Source organism: Saccoglossus kowalevskii, chromosome 22 (assembly GCF_978046115.1).
Source record: "Saccoglossus kowalevskii chromosome 22, keSacKowa6.1, whole genome shotgun sequence".
Taxonomy (NCBI): domain Eukaryota; kingdom Metazoa; phylum Hemichordata; class Enteropneusta; family Harrimaniidae; genus Saccoglossus; species Saccoglossus kowalevskii.
The window spans coordinates 18364079-18382068 of NC_140662.1; the positions used below are offsets into that span (position 1 = coordinate 18364079).

Sequence of the window (17990 nt, forward strand, 5' to 3'; positions counted from 1 at the left end):
TGCAACTGAATATGTTCCCTGTCCAGCCTGTTTAGGATATTTCATCCGAACTGAATTATGGAAACATCACAAATCATGTACAGCCATATTCTGAGTCAGTATTGTTCGTAAAAACATTTGTTAATGGAGCAGCGTTCAAGTGACGATCAGTAACAATCTCAGCTAACGGGCTACTAATTTCATCGGATGATGTGTGGTCTGACGATATGTCACACTGTGGTACTTGACACTGGATTGACTGAGTGGTGATTCCATCAGGTGTTGTGTGGTTGGTATTACATCACATCCTGGTACTTGAGACTTGGCTAACTGACAACTGATTCCATCCGGTGAAATGCAGTCTGGTAATATGTCAGAACCAGGTACCTGAGACTTGGCTAACTGACAACTGATTCCATCCGGTGATGTGCGGTCTGGTATTGTGTCAGACCCATATACCCGAGACTTGGCTACCTGACAACTGATTCCATCCGGTGATGTGTCGTCTGGTAATATGTCACACCCTGGTACTAGAGGCTTGCTTAACTGACAACTGATTCCATCCGGTGATGTGCGATCTGGTAATATGTCACACCCTAGTACTTGAGACTTGGCTAACTGACAACTGATTCCATCCGGTGATGTGTGGTCTGATAATATCTCACACCCTGGTACATGAGACTTGGCTAACTGACAACTGATTCCATCTGGTGATGTGTGGTCTGGTAATATGTCACACCCTGATACTTGAGAATTGGCTAACTGACAACTGATTCCGTCCTGTGACGTGCAGTCTGGTAATATGTCACACCTTGGTACTTGAGGCTTGGTTAACTGACAACTGATTCCATCAGGTGATGTGTGGTCTGGTAATATGTCACACCCTGGTACTTGAGACTTGGCTAACTGACAACTGATTCCGTCCTGTGAGGTGCAGTCTGGTAATATGTCACACCTTGGTATTTGAGGCTTGGCTACCTGACAACTGATTTCATCCGTTAATGTGCGGTCTGGTAATATGTCACACCCTGGTACATGAGACTTGGCTAACTGACAACTGATTCCATCCGGTGATGTGCGGTCTGGTATTGTGTCAGACCCAAGTACCTGAGACTTGGCTACCTGACAACTGATTCCATCCGGTGATGTGTGGTCTGGTAATATGTCAAACCATGGTACTTGAGACTTGGCTAACTGACAACTGATTCCGTCCTGTGATGTGCAGTCTGGTAATACGTCACACTCTGGAACTTGAGACTTGGCTAACTGACAACTGATTCCATCTGGTGACGTGTGGTCTGGTAATATGTCGCACCCTGGTACTTGAGACTTGGCTAACAGACAACTGATTTCATCAGATGATGTGCGTTCTGGTAATACGTGACACCCTGGTACATGCTGGTATGACATGTGTTTGTTGCAAGTTTAATATCTACAAAAGCAATACAAATAGAAGAAGACAAAGATTTTAGAGCAATAAATATTTATATTTAATCTCACTCAACAGCATACAAGAAAATCAAGTCATTGGAAATAGCACAGCTATTTCACGTTACTTTTTCAACATAATGTTTTAAATACCATTATATGTGAAAAATGCATATACCATGTAGTAAACAAAATCTGTTCATGTATGAGCGAGATTCAGTTCCATATATATGGAAATGTACAACATTAAGTTTGATGCTTATGTGATGTTTGAAGCATATTCAAGCATGTCAGCGATCTGGTAAAGAATTCATAAAAAATGGCTACCAGTAAACAATTTTTTACCAAAACAAGTCATTTCATGATATGACAAGAGTCATCCTTATTTTAACAGTAAACATAACTGAAATTAGTCAGCCACTTTGAATCAGAGCATGAAAGAAATGACATAGGAATAGTAGTTTGATTGCCATCAATCAATATATGTCAGAGGCATACTTTATAACAGCATTCCACCATTCTGAATCAGATCCATCCTGGTCAATTAATGTCAGATACAGCTCTGAAACCACATTCATTACAACAAAATTCCCCCAACCCCCACCCCACCCCACATTCAAAACTAACAACAAAATGACCACCAGTCAGCCATTTTGAATCCAGTCTGAGAAACAAAATTACTTGCAAACGTTCAATGTACATGTATGTATTAAGTTCACACAAGATCTATCCATACATGACCAAGGTCTGGAACCGGAATGGCATTGTTCTCCCCAAAAAAGGTGACAGGCATAATGCAAAAATTTTTCTTGTTTTGAATACTTAACCAGCTGCGAAAATTTACTAATGGACACGTGGGATAAAATTAGGTCAGCTTTTCTATAACATATTTCAAAAGCCCTACAAGCCCTACTACCGGTACATTGTTTACAAGTCATTGAAAATGACACAGTCCCCATTAAATTTTTGAAAGTTCTTTTTGTGCTCATCATATTAAAGCAGAGGGGTTGTCGCGAGCGTGTCCTTGAAACTTGAGTTCCAAGTGGCGTATACAACAGATTGTCTATTTACCGTACTCGACCGCATTAGCGCCTATGCCCGAGCAAGCGCCCACCCCCCACTTTTGCGCAATTTTTATATTTGGGGTCACATTCGGCAAAGCGCCCACCCCTTCAAAATGCAACTAATTTAAAACTTGGTCTTGCGTAACGAATCTTGGTAATCGTTTTTATATGATACAGCGTGGACATCGACCGCTGTGAACATGTTGTGGATGCGTAGAACACGGTAACCGTGCGTAAACTACGCTTCGACAATGACCTGTTAATACAAGTAAAATGCGATACATATTTCATGCCATATTCAGTCTAATTCTCAAAAATGGCTAGTTACTAGTTTTTTGGAAAAACCATGTCGTTTATTCGCTGAAATCAATTCCAACAGATCGTACTTCGACATCGATTATTCACTTCCGCATTGCGTTACCGGAAAGTCTTCGGGAATTTGCGTCAGTACAACACAGCATTCTGATTAGTTAATAACCAACTTTGACCCATTAGGTCAAACGACGCTGCTGTAGGTCAAATCTGCAATTGCATCATGGCGGAAAGTGATTTTCATCGAGAGTTTGCGTACGATCCAACAACTTCGTCAGTGGAAATAATATGACAATTTTGACTTCGACTGTGTTCCAAAAGACTCAAATGTTTTTAATTCCGTAAATTATGGTGGTACGTAATTAATATTGTAATAAAATGTGCATATTTTTTGTGATCATTTCTGTTTCTTCATTGTGAAAATCAATGACGACGCAAATTAATTTAGTAATTTGATTTTCCCTCAAAGACGTAATCTGTCACTTGATGAATCAAAATTTTCATTTGCACTCTTTTTCGAGGGGGGTGCTCGGGTAAGCGCCCACCCCTACAAAATCGTGATTTTCTGAGTTGAGGCCTCTGGGCGCTAACCCGGTCGAGTACGGTACATCAAAACACGTGTTCTGTGTAGTAGTAATATGGCCAAAAATAAAAACAGCCATTATTCGGCCATCTTTGATCTGATTATGAAACACACTGATATGTATGATGTATGTGCCAAATATGAATGAAAATAGTACATAAATTGTGGAAATATCAATAGTAGTAAGGCCAAAAAGTCAGATGGCTGTCAATCAGATTTTGAAACAAATTGTCATGGACATGCATCCTAACATGTATAAAGTACATGTATGTGCCAAATTTGAATGAAAACTGACAGAGCACGTCCAAGATACCGCATAAAAAAAAAAAAAAGATACCGACCATCTTAGATCCAATTACGAAAAAAATCGGCATGGACATGTAACCTAACATGTATAATCTATGTACCAAGTTTGAATGGCAACTGACAAAGCATATCAAAAATACAACATTTTCAAAAAACAAGATGGCTGCCAGTTGGCCATTTTGAATCGAATCGCTAAACCACTGCATGTGCGTATCTCCCACATAAGGCACAAGGCACATGCAAAGAATGAACAGAATCGGTCTACAGGATTCTGAAATATGACTCAGGACAGACTGACTGACGCACGGACGGACGGACGAACGGACAGACTCAGGAACTCACAGACGGTCAGGGACATGTATCCTAACATGTATGATCTATGTACTAAATTTGAATGAAAACTGACAAAGCATGTCAAAAATACAACATTTTCAAAAAACAAGATGGCTGCCAGTCGGCCATTTTGAATCGAATCACTAAACCACTGCATGTGCATATGTGCCACATAAAGTACTAGGCACATGCAAAGAATGAACGGAATCGGTCCAAGGGATTCTGAGATACGACTCTGGACGAACGCACGGACTTCGTTAGAACGGGGACTAAAATACACTCCAAATTACAGCATGTTGTAAATTAAAAAAAAAACTGAAATGTTTGTCCCATTACCATCTCTGGGGAGAATTTTGCCATTCATGACCTAATACTCCCTTTCTGAATACAACTTCTCAACTTTGTGATCTTAGAATGACGATTTAACAACTCCTGTGTCTTATCAGTAACATTCACTTCAGTCTTGTATATTGACATAGTTTCTAGCTTGCAATCATGATATCCCAATTCCAAACTGGGCTGTTGTTGTAACCCAATAATCATTTGTCTTGAAAAAACCAGTTTAGCTTTGCTGATGACATTAGATACTAGCAGGATCTTTTGAATATTTGGGGCAATACGCAGTTTTCTGAATGAGAGCCGATTTCTATCTGAAGCAATTTTTTCAACTGATATACTGATTATCCTTTGTGCATCAGTTGTATCCATGTTTCTTTTTGAATACTGTAAAGGGATTAAAGGTACATGCTCAGTGAATGGTGGCCCAAAAAACTTGTTTGCTAAAAATATGTTAAAGATTGGGGGGGGGGGTCTCTCTCATGGGTAAACGGGCATTAACAATTGACTTCTCTGGCCAATGAAAACTCATATTTGGATCAAATGTAGCTAATTAATTAATTAATGCTTCAAATCGTATGGCACATTGTTCATTCATAAATGCAACTTGAACTGTGACCTCTTGTTATATGATTTGAATACTCAGATCTTTGTTATGATTTTAGCAAATTAAATGTAATATTTTATATCATGGAAATTGAAGTCAGCTTATTGAAACACGACTCGAATGACAGAATCATGTTCGGTTGTATTATCCACAGCCATTTGCCAGTGTACCACACCCACATGCTCAACCATTTTTAGCACTGAAGTAGGGAAATTCATAAATTTTACGGTAAGCAAATAACACCGAACAAACGGCAAGGTAAAGACTACATGTATGTCTAATTATAGTAAATACGTACTGCGTGCGTGACTCGAACCGGCGCTCGCGTACGGCACCTAATCGCCTAGGTTCACGCCACTACACGTCTTCCAAACGACAGCAACTATGAGTTTAAAAATTATTTCTCAGTACTTATTCACTGTTAAAATGCTGTACCATTACTTTCACCATCCTACTACAGCCAGATCTGAAGGCCTTTGCCGCATTCTGGCCATGCTGTGTGGCGCGTATCGCGTGGACGGGTTTCACGTTCTCTGCACGTAATAAGCTCGGTTATTAAGCATCCTTTTTTGGGGATGCCCGGTGGCCGAGGGGAAGACGTGTAGTGGCGTGAAGCTAGGCGATTAGGTGCCGTACGCGAGCGCCGGTTCGAGTCACGCACGCAGTACGTATTTACTATAATTAGACATAGTCTTTACCTTGCCGTTTGTTCGGTGTTATTTGCTTACTTTACTTCCTATGTCGACAGCAACTATGAGTTTATAAATTTTACGGGTTTGCTATTGGATTTTTTTTTTTCAACACTTCAAGGTAATAAATGCATAGTTGAAATGAACCAATACATTGATTTTAATGACTGTTTCACCAAGACAACTTAAATTTTTTTTTGGTTTAGCAATGAAAAATCAGAATATATATATAATAAATAGTACCTAAATAATTATGGTTCTCAGTCGTCACATTGTTGTACATTATTCCCAGGAATTTTAGTCCAGGTTTGTCCTGTTTTAGCTGATCTTGCTGAATGATAGATATCGGTTTTGACTGTCCAAAACTCAGTATGGGCAAACTAATAGCGAACAACATTCCAAACAATAGGCATTTTCAAACCATTAAAAATATTTTTCTGGATATATCTACTGACATACTGCCATACCATACACATGCAAAATTAACAAATACATGTAGCGAGAGCAAGGTCAGGATGTATTTTAGAAAATTAGAAATATTTCACTCAGTCCATATTCTTTTTCATGGGGAAAACAGGAATAATTATACAAATCTTGAACACATCATGACAAGTCAACGATCAGAAGAAAAAATATCACACCAATGGACTTTGCAAACCAGACAATCCTACTGTACTTGTGTTTGTGGTAGTACATGTGCAAGTGTATGTGCAATTTCGAATGGAATCAGTTAAAGGAATGATGTGAACAAATATTACCTATTTCAGACTTTCACCAACTTCTCAACTGGAAATTGTATATAAATATATTTATAAGGCATATGCTGTTATAACATTATTATGAAAATAAGCATTATCTTACCTTATGCTCCCATGGTAATTTGACTGGTCCATAATCATATAATATTTCCTCATTGACGTCAATGTCTTTTACAGCAAATAGTGCCAGGTATGGCTGTCCTTTTCATTCTTGCATTTGGAAATTTTCTTTCATGGTTTACTAGCCGCCCATATTTAGGTCCATTACCAGGTTCATTAGTAGAATCGATACTGCAACATTGGCAAAATATAGCTTTTGAAAAATATATAGCAAGGTAGATTTTTTTTATGGACTAAGAGTTAAAAGATTATTTTTACTCTCACAATCATTCATTTGATACAGACTTAAGAATGACCAGCAATCCCAAGTTATTGATAATAATAAATTGCATACAGTCATATATGGTCATCCACTACATTAAAAGAAATAAATGAAGAAATATTCTTTGTGGCTAACATGGCAAAGTTGTTAAAGCTTTACTATTACATAAAATAAGAATTTGATATTTGTTACAAATATTGGTAGATGGGGTTACTGGCCTTATTTGTTCATGTAATTTATTGGTGATAGTAGGTATGAATTAAAAAAAACACCACATGTGTTGTGTTTGAGTTTGAATAATTTCTGTGGCTGTGGTACAGGGTCACATAGTAGTCACAACACAGACATGTACACAGTACTATGGGATAGGCTAATATTAAATGCAGTTTAAATGAGTTTCATATGAAAAGATTGTAAAGATGTGGACACTAACCAATATGTCTTATCCTTGAATTTAAAAAAAGTAACGGAATACACTGCCATCAGAAGACTCTTCACGAATCTCTCCCTCCGACCCACTAATAAGTTCACCATCGTATTGCAATAAGAAATCTCTTTTCTTGAATTGCTTTCCAGCAAAAACACCTCTACCTGGAATAAAATAAACCATAAATGATAAACTAGTCATTACACTTGTGACTTGGATATATTTCGAAATACAAGTTAACATGAAGCAGTGATGAAGCCGTTCAGTTATTTAGGACATTGAGCACCGTGGTAAACGGCAAACAGTCAGATTAAATATATTCTCATCTGAGGGACATCAAAGAATCGTACAACGAACAGCTGAAATACTTGCTGATTATCGCTAAAAACTATAAACAAACGTCTTTTTCAATATACTGAGATCTGAATGCACAAATCTAACGCAGACTGAAGTAAATTTCGATTCCACTGCCATGGTTCGAACGGCACAGGGTCTTCGAAGAACGTGCTGTCAGTCTTTGGTTTAGAATATAATGTGTTGTCAACTGACAGGAAATTGATTGCATATTATTAATCGCGCCGAACTGAGCACAACAAATTTGTTAATTCTTTACATTATTACCTTCCTGAATAACTCCATTCACAGCATATCAAAAATTCACGGCCGATCAGAACAAAACTGCCATTTTTATTGGGACCCCCTAAGCTCTTAAGACCAAAGACTCCCTAAGTTTTATTATAGAATTTTGTATTTGGAAACTGGTGTAATATCAGTGTTCTTACGGCTAATCTCATTTTTGTGTCTAAACAATAAATCACAGTTATTTTTTTTTTAGCATGCACTTTCATTGCCGCCAGATATTAATGCGTACTGCCGAAATACAAAAACAAAACAACGAGAACGCGTACAAAATAAAAAAATAATTAGATAAAAAAAATATTGTCACTCAGTTTGAAATTATTTTACAGTAAGTGCATTCTACTATAAAAGTGTTCTGTTTAGATTACTAGTATTCGATATGGTAACACCTACGCGCTTGGTCCCAGCATTTAGCACATTGTCGCTGAAGACAGACAACAAATAGAAACAGTAAAGTGAACAGTGGAACGTCATACCTTTCCATAGCACAATCGTCTCATAAAATCCTGGCTGGTCAGTTTGTTTGGCTATATAATGTTCTGCCACTTTTATTTGATCTTCTTTAGAAGAGAGCAGTCGATGTGACCGTCGTGTGCTTCGAGTGCCCGCCATGCTTAACTTGTTGGCCTTTTCTCCATGCCCATATTATGCGCACGTCCACGCGAGTAGTAACATTTCTTCGCTTTCACAAACGTTTTCCATTTTACATTGAAAGACAAGTACTGGAACCATGTGTTCCCCAATATTCTCGCTTTCGCGGTCTGAGCACCATTTTACCCGCAAAAAAAAATAATTCCTCGGAAAACATTAAAGTCCTCGCTTGCGCAATTCTTTGCATTTAACGTGAGTGCTACGTCTTACAGCCGAATTCATGAAAGTTGGACGCAAGACATACTTTTGTAACATGTTTACTAAAAAACGCGTTCAGACAGCGCCACATTCAGACACAGTACAAACTAAACAAATGTGAAGTATGGTAATACAATACCATGATGCCAATGTACTCATTAGAAATACTTCATTCACAAAGAAAGATTTTAGTTTTGACAGGTAAATGAACAAACGTCCAGTCCTTGAGGAAGGCGAAATAAGATATCGCATTTTTAATAACTGACTAAATGGAGTAGCTCCAAATTACTTATGGCCAGAAAATGTCCCTAGGAGGGTCTGACCCAGTTTTCAAGAACGTTTCTTTCCTGTGTATTATTATCGAAACTAATTTAAAATACATGATTCATACTCATTTTGCTATATGATCTGAGGACTGTTTTGGAACCTGTCTCCGAGGACGTTTTCTTTTTTGTGTATTATAAAAACCGTATACAAATATATTGCAAGTGTATGATTCTTACTTATTTTGCTATATGATCTGAGGACTGTTTCTAGAACCTGTCTCCGAGGACGTTTCTTTTCTATGTATTATCAAAACCCTATACAAATTAATTGCAAGTGTATGGTTCATACTTATTTTGCTATATGATCTGAGGACTGTTTCTAGAACCTGTCTCCGAGGACGTTTCTTTTCTGTGTATTATAAAAACCGTATACAAATTAATTGCAAGTGTATGATTCATACTTATTTTGCTATATGATCCGAGGACTGTTTCTAGAACCTGTCTCCAAGGACGTTTCTTTTCTGTGTATTATAAAAACCGTATACAAATTAATTGCAAGAGTATGATTCATACTTATTTTGCTATATGATCTGAGGACTGTTTCTAGAACCTGTCTCCGAGGACGTTTCTTTTCTGTGTATGATAAAAACCGTATACAAATTAATTGCAAGTGTATGATTCATACTTATTTTGCTATATGATCCGAGGACTGTTTCTAGAACCTGTCTCCGAGGACGTTTCTTTTCTATGTATTATAAAAACCGTGTTCAAATTAATTGCAAGTGTATGATTCATACTTATTTTGCTATATCATCTGAGGACTGTTTCTAGAACCTGTCTCCGAGGACGTTTCTTTTCTATATGTTATAAAAACCGTCTACAAATTAATTGCAAGTGTATGATTCATACTTATTTTGCTATATGATCCGAGGACTGTTTCTAGAACCTGTCTCCGAGGACGTTTCTTTTCTATGTATTATAAAAACCGTGTTCAAATTAATTGCAAGTGTATGATTCATACTTATTTTGCTATATGATCTGAGGACTGTTTCTAGAACCTGTCTCCGAGGATGTTTCTTTTCTGTGTATTATAAAAACCGTATACAAATTAATTGCAAGAGTATGATTCATACTTATTTTGCTATATGATCTGAGGACTGTTTCTAGAACCTGTCTCCGAGGACGTTTCTTTTCTGTGTATTATAAAAACCGTATACAAATTAATTGCAAGTGTATGATTCATACTTATTTTGCTATATGATCTGAGGACTGTTTCTAGAACCTGTCTCCGAGGACGTTTCTTTTTTATATGTTATAAAAACCGTCTACAAATTAATTGCAAGTGTATGATTCATACTTATTTTGCTATATGATCTGAGGACTGTTCCTAGAACCTGTCTCCGAGGACGTTTCTTTTCTGTGTATTATAAAAACCGTATACAAATTAATTGCAAGTGTATGATTCATACTTATTTTGCTATATGATCCGAGGACTGTTTCTAGAACCTGTCTCCGAGGACGTTTCTTTTCTATGTATTATAAAAACCGTATACAAATTAATTGCAAGTGTATGATTCATACTTATTTTGCTATATGATCCGAGAACTGTTTCTAGAACCTGTCTCCGAGGACGTTTCTTTTCTATGTATTATAAAAACGGTATACAAATTAATTGCAAGTGTATGATTCATACTTATTTTGCTATATGATCCGAGGACTGTTTCTAGAACCTGTCTCCGAGGACGTTTCTTTTCTATGTATTATAAAAACCGTGTACAAATTCATTGCAAGTGTATGATTCATACTTATTTTGCTATATGATCTGAGAACTGTTTTTTAGAACCTGTCTCCGAGGACGTTTCTTTTTTGTGTATTATCAAAACCGTTTATGAACTAATTGCAAGTGTATGATTCATACATATTTTGCTATATGACCTGATTTAGGTTGAGAATTACTTGCCAAGTAACTGAAAAAAACGTACTCAAATAGTATAGAGTATCCGTGTTAGATATTTCTAAATGTATGCTCATTAAAACTTGTGCATTGGTACTCTTGTTTATACCTCTGTTTTCATTTTTCCTGATCACATTGAATTTATGTCCCAGTTATTTGGATTAAACATGTTTGTTTACGGGAAACACCGACATAGCGATATTTATAAATACTAATACGATTGTAACCGTGCCTGTTACATAACATATACTCTGCTTCCCCAAAATTGAATTAACTATCACGTATTAACTGATAGCAAAATACTGATATCCGCCGAAAAAGAATCTTTGACGCATGTGTACGAAGCTTCACCAAATGACAAATCCTACAGACGATGCAAGAGAAAATAAGTTAATGTCTATACTTAATAAAATATATAAGTAAAACAACTTCGCTCATGCAACATACTCCATGCAATTTTAGTCTTTATCGATTTTATGATTTTGGCGTTGTTTGTGGTGGCGGTGGTGGTAGAGACAGCCACATTTATTATTCCTTAAATTGGTCTTGGAAAAGCATATGGCGTTTGACAGTTCGACAAATCATGTACGATAAAAAAGTACAAACTGTTTCAACGAGGTTTATGTTTCTTCATGAAATCAATTGCAGTGGATATTTATACGGCATTTACTAAAGTAGTCTTGATAGGCATATAGCACCGTTAACCTTGGTCCTATTTCCGACAGTGTGGGCAGAATTCTTTCACACAAAAACGTTTCTATAAAGTAACTAACACAGCGCATCATAAAGGTCAATACTGTAAAAAAGATTCTTGGCAAGGAAAACTCTGAAATCACTATCAAAATATCAGCGTGATTGTTTATTTTCGTGTGAAATAATGCATGTTCAAGTTGTCAAAAATTTGCAAGATTATTTTTGTTAAATTGTTCAATGGACATACATTATATTTTCGAGTATTTTTAAGTTTAAGTTGTTAAGACGTTTATTAATACGACATATTTTGATATTGTCGCACTTGATTCTAAATTTTTTGCAGGGTTGTCTATTATTGAGTGTTTTTAGAATAGATCTGTTTTTATCTAACGTGTACTCCCAGTATGGGCAGACATCGCACTTCGTATTGTTCAAACCAAAATAAATCACAATGTGAATGCGCACATGAGTTATTAGAACAAAACAAAATTCAATATCGGGATTTTGTTCTGTTTATTACAATGTGTTATTTAGCTTCACACATGTCCTACTACCTTGCGTACAGTGATATCCCATTCGGAGTACTAGCATACAATTCATGGGGCTCAACAATTTGAACTTTAAGTATAGGTTATTATTAGCGGACTGTCTGACATGTCAATAGCATTTTTGATTGTCGATGCTTTTTGAGTACACACTGTGGTTACATGTTCTAATACTTTCTAACAAATGTAATGACAGTCGGCAGCAGAGATTATGCCTACTATCAAAATCGAAATATTTGTAGTTATAAAACGGCATGTTCAACGGGATAAAAAATTGATGAATAAGATAGAGTTGTTACGTGCCCAATTCTAATATTCAAAAGAAAGAACAAAAAAGGAAAGAACTCGGCTACACTTCAGTTAAACATTATCAACGATCACGGCACTACATCGCCTGCTTCAGCAGTTGAGCGGATGTTCTTAAAATACGGCAAATATATTACAAAATAACTAATTAAGACAAAACCAATTAATCCTATTCAAATTGCACACGTTGCTTTTTACGTGTCTAAATTATTATAAAACACGCAGTGCATCAGACCACAGTGATCAGACAGACCTTTTTATTCTCGACCATGTTCAATAGAGTTATCCATTTAAACAAATATCAGTCACATTATAGCCTGGTGGATTTAAAGGTTATTTGTGCCATGGCGGCTGTGTTGGGAGTTTTGTTACTGTAATTTCAGTTTATTCACCGCTTCGCGCAGTGAGATAACGTGATTGGCTATATTTGAATCTATGAATCTGAATATAGAAAATAAAATATATTGTAATATTGATCGGAATCTGTAGCACACCCACTGAGTGTAACATGTTATATATCAATGCACATTTCAAACATGACATGCAATTTTATCTTTTAATATTTTGCCTATTTTGTAGCAGCTGTCCCTCAGTTTGGGAAAGGTTGCTGGAAAACTAAACTGGGTAGCAAATAGCCGGCATAATTCGTGAGCAGGTATCGCATGACACCGTGTACCCGCGGCCTAGCCACCCATGGTGGGGAAACATATAATACTTTCATTACAATTCATTTTAATCAATCTCGTCAGCGTTTTGAGTCACCTTTCCCGTAGAAACACGCCTCGTGATTGTCCTTGTAAAATGACTTGTCTTGGACAGCAGACAAATACACAAGTATGTACTTGGTCGTGTTCGCAGCGATTGATCCCTGGCCGATGCACGTGAAGAAACTGTATTCCATTCATGCCAAATATATATATATATGTAGTCTTCAGAATAAAGTTCTACAGTCTTGATCTAATTTACGACACAATACTGGCCAGGCCTGAAACTACGTTACTTGGCGTCAATGAAATTGTATCCCTAAGTTTCAGTGATAGTTCAAGTCTTCCAGCTTGAGGGACTGCTTGGTCCATTTTTGTATATTTAATTTGGATTCATGTACAACCGGCCCGACATCGTTTAAATACATAATTATCAGGCATCGTTCCAGTGAATTATCTCAAAATTCAAAATTTATATACACCATGATCGAACATGGTTTCCCTAAATTCGATGGATTTAATGCCATATTTGTATCTCAAAATTCACCACTTCCAGACAAGTGTATCGTATTTTTGAGTGAGTGATAAATATATAATTTGTCCAAATTTGCACAATATTCGGGTAAACATCCTGTTAAGGATTCTGATATAACAGGTGTAAGCTTCCTATCGTAAACAGTGCGTGTTTATCTAACGTCCATTGTCAGCATTGTGTTGATCGACGCCCGTCCTAAACTCAGTATGAAGAAACCAACGATATTCCAAACAAATACTAATAAATATTAACAAATACACAAAGAGGTGTAATATTAGGTTTTATTTTAGGCTTAGAAAATATTTTCTTTCACTCAGAATGGAACTGCCATTTAGCTTCATGGTCTTTCAGCTTGTCTTCGCCTCGGAGGAAAACAACAATACTTATACAAAACACATTGCGAAGACTCAATAATCAGGAAAGAAAACCCAGACAACCATGTCGTACTTGTGTCGAAATACATTTTGTATTTCACGTCAGAATATTGTTTAAAATAAAATATTCAGTCCAAGCCAAATCTAGGTCAAAGGGTCAGGTTGCGTGCATATAATTATATATAGTTAAAACAAAAAGTAGTTGAACTTGTGTCAGCTGTTCAACATATATAGAAAACAGAAAAACAATGATAAGGCAATGTGAACCTCGGAATTTTTTTGTTAGTCCGAATGATATTTCGGGAATTGCGCGGTCGAAAATAAAGCGGAAATTGTTCGGTCGAATTCAGCAAGCGGTAGCAAAAGCGAGACAAAAAAGTGATTGGAAAACGGAAGTTTCGTTTAAATAGTTTTATTTTCCAAGTCAATATTCTATTTTACTAATACCATTTTTTCTAACGCAATGGCGAGGAAAAAAAAGCGTTGACAGACGAGGCAAACAAAATCTGCCACTCAGCGTCACACTCTGACACAGCAATTTTTTTTTTCACCATGAAACCCGTTCTGTTAGATTTCTTATCAGAGACACTTGAAGGATTAGCTTGTTTGTAAACTGTCAGCGTGTACAGTGGGACAGTAATGTTTGTCAGAGGATTATCCCTCGTTGTTCGTTTGCATAACAATGAAAACCCGAACCACGGTTACTTTTTTAGTAACCGTGCCCGAACGTTCCTGAAGTACGAACTCAAATGCCAGCAATTTTCTTCATTTTTCACGCTTGAAATTATTCATTATATCTGACACTCTTTATGAGTTCTATGATATCAGTGGTTAATGTGTTTGGCCATTTTAGTGCATATTTATAATAACGCAGCAAATTTCCAATGTTTTATTATCGAAAACTGTTTTTCGCGTTTTTCTTGAGTTGAAGTTTTGATTGAGTACGACTTATTGGGACCACCGCCAAATCAAGTGCCTTCGGACTAGGACATTCAAACTCGCAGTTAGCATTCAAAAGATAATGATGGTGTGCGAAATATTTCTGGGTTTTTTAGGAAAATGCTTTGTCACAGAATAATAGTATGTTAAAGGTGCCAAGTGTGGAGTAATTAGGGGACCAAAAACAAACCTGCGTAGAAATCGGAAGAATAGGTCTTTTGACTATGGAAGACGCATTTCAATAGACTTGATTACAGACAATGCCTTGCCCAAATTTCACCCGGAAATTCCCTCATTGTACTCTCGCAATCGCAGACTTGGTCATTTTTACAAAAAGTTTTGCCATTTTTGCGGTCACGTAGTAATTATGTAAACATTGACTCTCCAGATTGTGCCAACGTGTCCCTCTATACTTAGGCTTTTGAAATATATAAGCTAAATTACGGTTCTGAATGAGATAATAGACAGAGAATGCTTTAATCAGAAACGTCATCAAACCCTTCTCGCTACCTTAACACATTGTGTATCATGTTTTGGACAACAATGTGGCCTCTCATGTCCCCCGGGGTCCTCGGATCTCACTTAAAACTAGAATTGTGGTAATACCTTTGCTATATGCCATTAAAAGGTGGCGCACTAACCAGTGAGACGCGTTATAACTGTTGAATTGCGTGTATCTTTGAAATGTGTGTATCTGTCAAATTGGGGGCGCCCGAGGCTGAAATGGGCCTCCAACGAAAATGTGTAAATTTTTCACACTTTACGCGTTCTTCGAGGACGTGTCTCAGAATGGTGTCACGTGGTTAATAGGTCATTTGAAGCCATTCTATAGCACTTTAATCCGAGGACCCTGAAAATGTCCTCGCTAGCATTGAGACGTCCTCGGAGGCAGGTCAAATAACCTATCAACGTCCTCGAAGCATATAGTAATGCGAGTACACACATACACACATACACACATACACACATACAGACACACTAACTGCAAAGACTCCCATTTTGTGCTTCGCACATGGGAGTCAAAAAGACTCTCTTCAGAGCGAAGTGCTGCAGCGAGAACGGTGTTGGTGGTTGGGGCATAATGTAGACTATCAATTTGGGATTGTAGCGGGCCATATGGCTGGTGACCGGCAATCCATGCAATCAAAATTATTTCAAAATATTTTGCAAATTTATTTTGTGAATAGTGATAATGAATTACATATATGGTGTCCAATAGGGATAAACCATTTACAAAAACAACACAGTTTGTTGTAGCTAACAGTTGCACACCTTTTCCTCCACTACTTCTTTTGTTTTTATACTTATCGCACATCTCTCGGCTAATGAGATGTTGTCTTTCATCGGTCTATACTGTGTAGCTGCTAACATCTTGGCTTTCACTATAGACATCGGTCTTTTGGTTCTTGTATTCACAGTTTTCATTTTATGTCTAACAATGGCCCATGGTGTTGTCCACAAGGGAACTGAAAACACAACAAACTAATACTGTAAAATGGTTAATTATGGGTTTTAATTTTGCTCATTTCGCTTACTGGAAAATGAGCCAAATTAAAACCCAGTGAACATGTAAAATTTAGCATAGAACACATTATCTAAATTACAAAACCATGAATTTAAAACCCAATGAATATGCCCAAGATGCTGAATCAGCGAAATTTAAACCCAGTGAAAATTGTTGATGTAGCAGTGCTAAAATTTCGGTATCAAATGCTTTTTGCAACACAATGAATATTCCAAATATAACAACTATTAGTAAGCTTTCAGATGATATATAGGTTGGTAGAGTAGCATGCTTAGCAACTTTTAGAAAATGTCTAAATTACAGAAATTTTTTTTAACTTGTTTTACCCCTGTCATTATAACGGGACATTACCCTGGTATCTCCAAAGTAAATGATGGCAACATCTTTGTTGATTGTAGAAATCCCTTCTACATACCTTTCCTATAAACTGCATTCTATAGTGACAATGCACTTCTCTGATGTATCGGCAAATGGGTGACACGATTATCAAATTGTCGATATCTTTTTGATCTGTTGTTAATTGCCCATCAGTAAAAATTATGTTTTTTTATTTAATTATATATTATGTATTTTCTTTTGTCTATTTTCTTTTGTACTTGTGTTTTATTATATTCAATGTCTTTTGACCACAGATAATGTAACAAAATATATTATTTAGTGTCAAATAAAACATGTTTCATAGAAGTTCACCTTCAGAAAGGGGTGCAATTTATAATAATGGTGTATACCAACAATGCAACCCGTGGCACCAAATTTTTTTTTTAGGGAGTACAAAATTCAGTAAGTTCCAACATCTTGGTAATGGTCAGCTATTTTTTACGATAAAATCCTAATATCCAAATATCCAAAATAGCAACTGTAAGGGCACCAAATGAATCAGAAATGACTAAAATACCATCACAAAGACTAAAGACCGAGACAAGATTCGCTATGGCTTCAAAGCTAGGTAATGTATTTTTTGGGTTGGGAGAGGGCGCTTTCCATCAGTCATACACAAGTTTTGTAAAATGAAAAAAATGAAAAATAGAATCTAGCAAATTACAGTCACGTCCGTATACGAAATTCGACTGAGAGTACGTTTAAATGGTGACTGGTTCAAAGTTATACACGACTTAAGTCACAGTAGAGGCATTGTGGTTTAATTCATTCGGCCACAGGACCCTGTGCATTCGGCGACAGTAAGTATGTACATATCGATCGAGATGATGGACATGTACATTATTGTAGACCCGTATCAATGGTGTCATAATTATTGCTCGATAATACCATGTGTCATGAAAATGACTCTCGCTTAAGACAATTACAAACAGCGTGATCATTACAGAAACTGGGTAAAACTGCGGAAAGCCGAAAAATCCACACTTACCTCGGGTGAACGTCGCCATTTTGAATGTACCATTATCAAAGGTGTCACATGTACACTGTTTTACAAATATTGCATTATTGTGTCAAAACAT

At 36.7% G+C, this 17990-nt stretch overlaps 2 protein-coding genes across 2 annotated transcripts in view; both read right to left on the reverse strand.

Moving 5' to 3' along the window:
• Nucleotides 1-17930, reverse strand: part of LOC100371527 (large ribosomal subunit protein uL10m-like) — a 33636-nt gene extending 15706 nt beyond the window's left edge. The window contains exons 1-2 of the mRNA XM_002736620.4: nucleotides 17900-17930; nucleotides 16281-16474 (exon numbers count right to left, since the gene is read on the reverse strand). Coding sequence (XP_002736666.1) covers nucleotides 16281-16474; nucleotides 17900-17918 — 213 coding nt within the window. The 5' untranslated portion in view covers nucleotides 17919-17930. The remainder of the gene's footprint in view (nucleotides 1-16280; nucleotides 16475-17899) is intronic.
• LOC146729083 (uncharacterized) lies at nucleotides 6527-7913 on the reverse strand. Its single transcript, XM_085496002.1, has 3 exons — nucleotides 7826-7913; nucleotides 7211-7368; nucleotides 6527-6686 (listed from the first exon to the last, which is right to left on the reverse strand). The coding sequence occupies exons 1-3, from the start codon at nucleotides 7841-7843 to the stop codon at nucleotides 6557-6559; spliced, it is 306 nt and encodes a 101-aa protein (XP_085352128.1). The 5' UTR covers nucleotides 7844-7913; the 3' UTR covers nucleotides 6527-6556.
• Nucleotides 17931-17990: the final 60 nt, after the last annotated feature.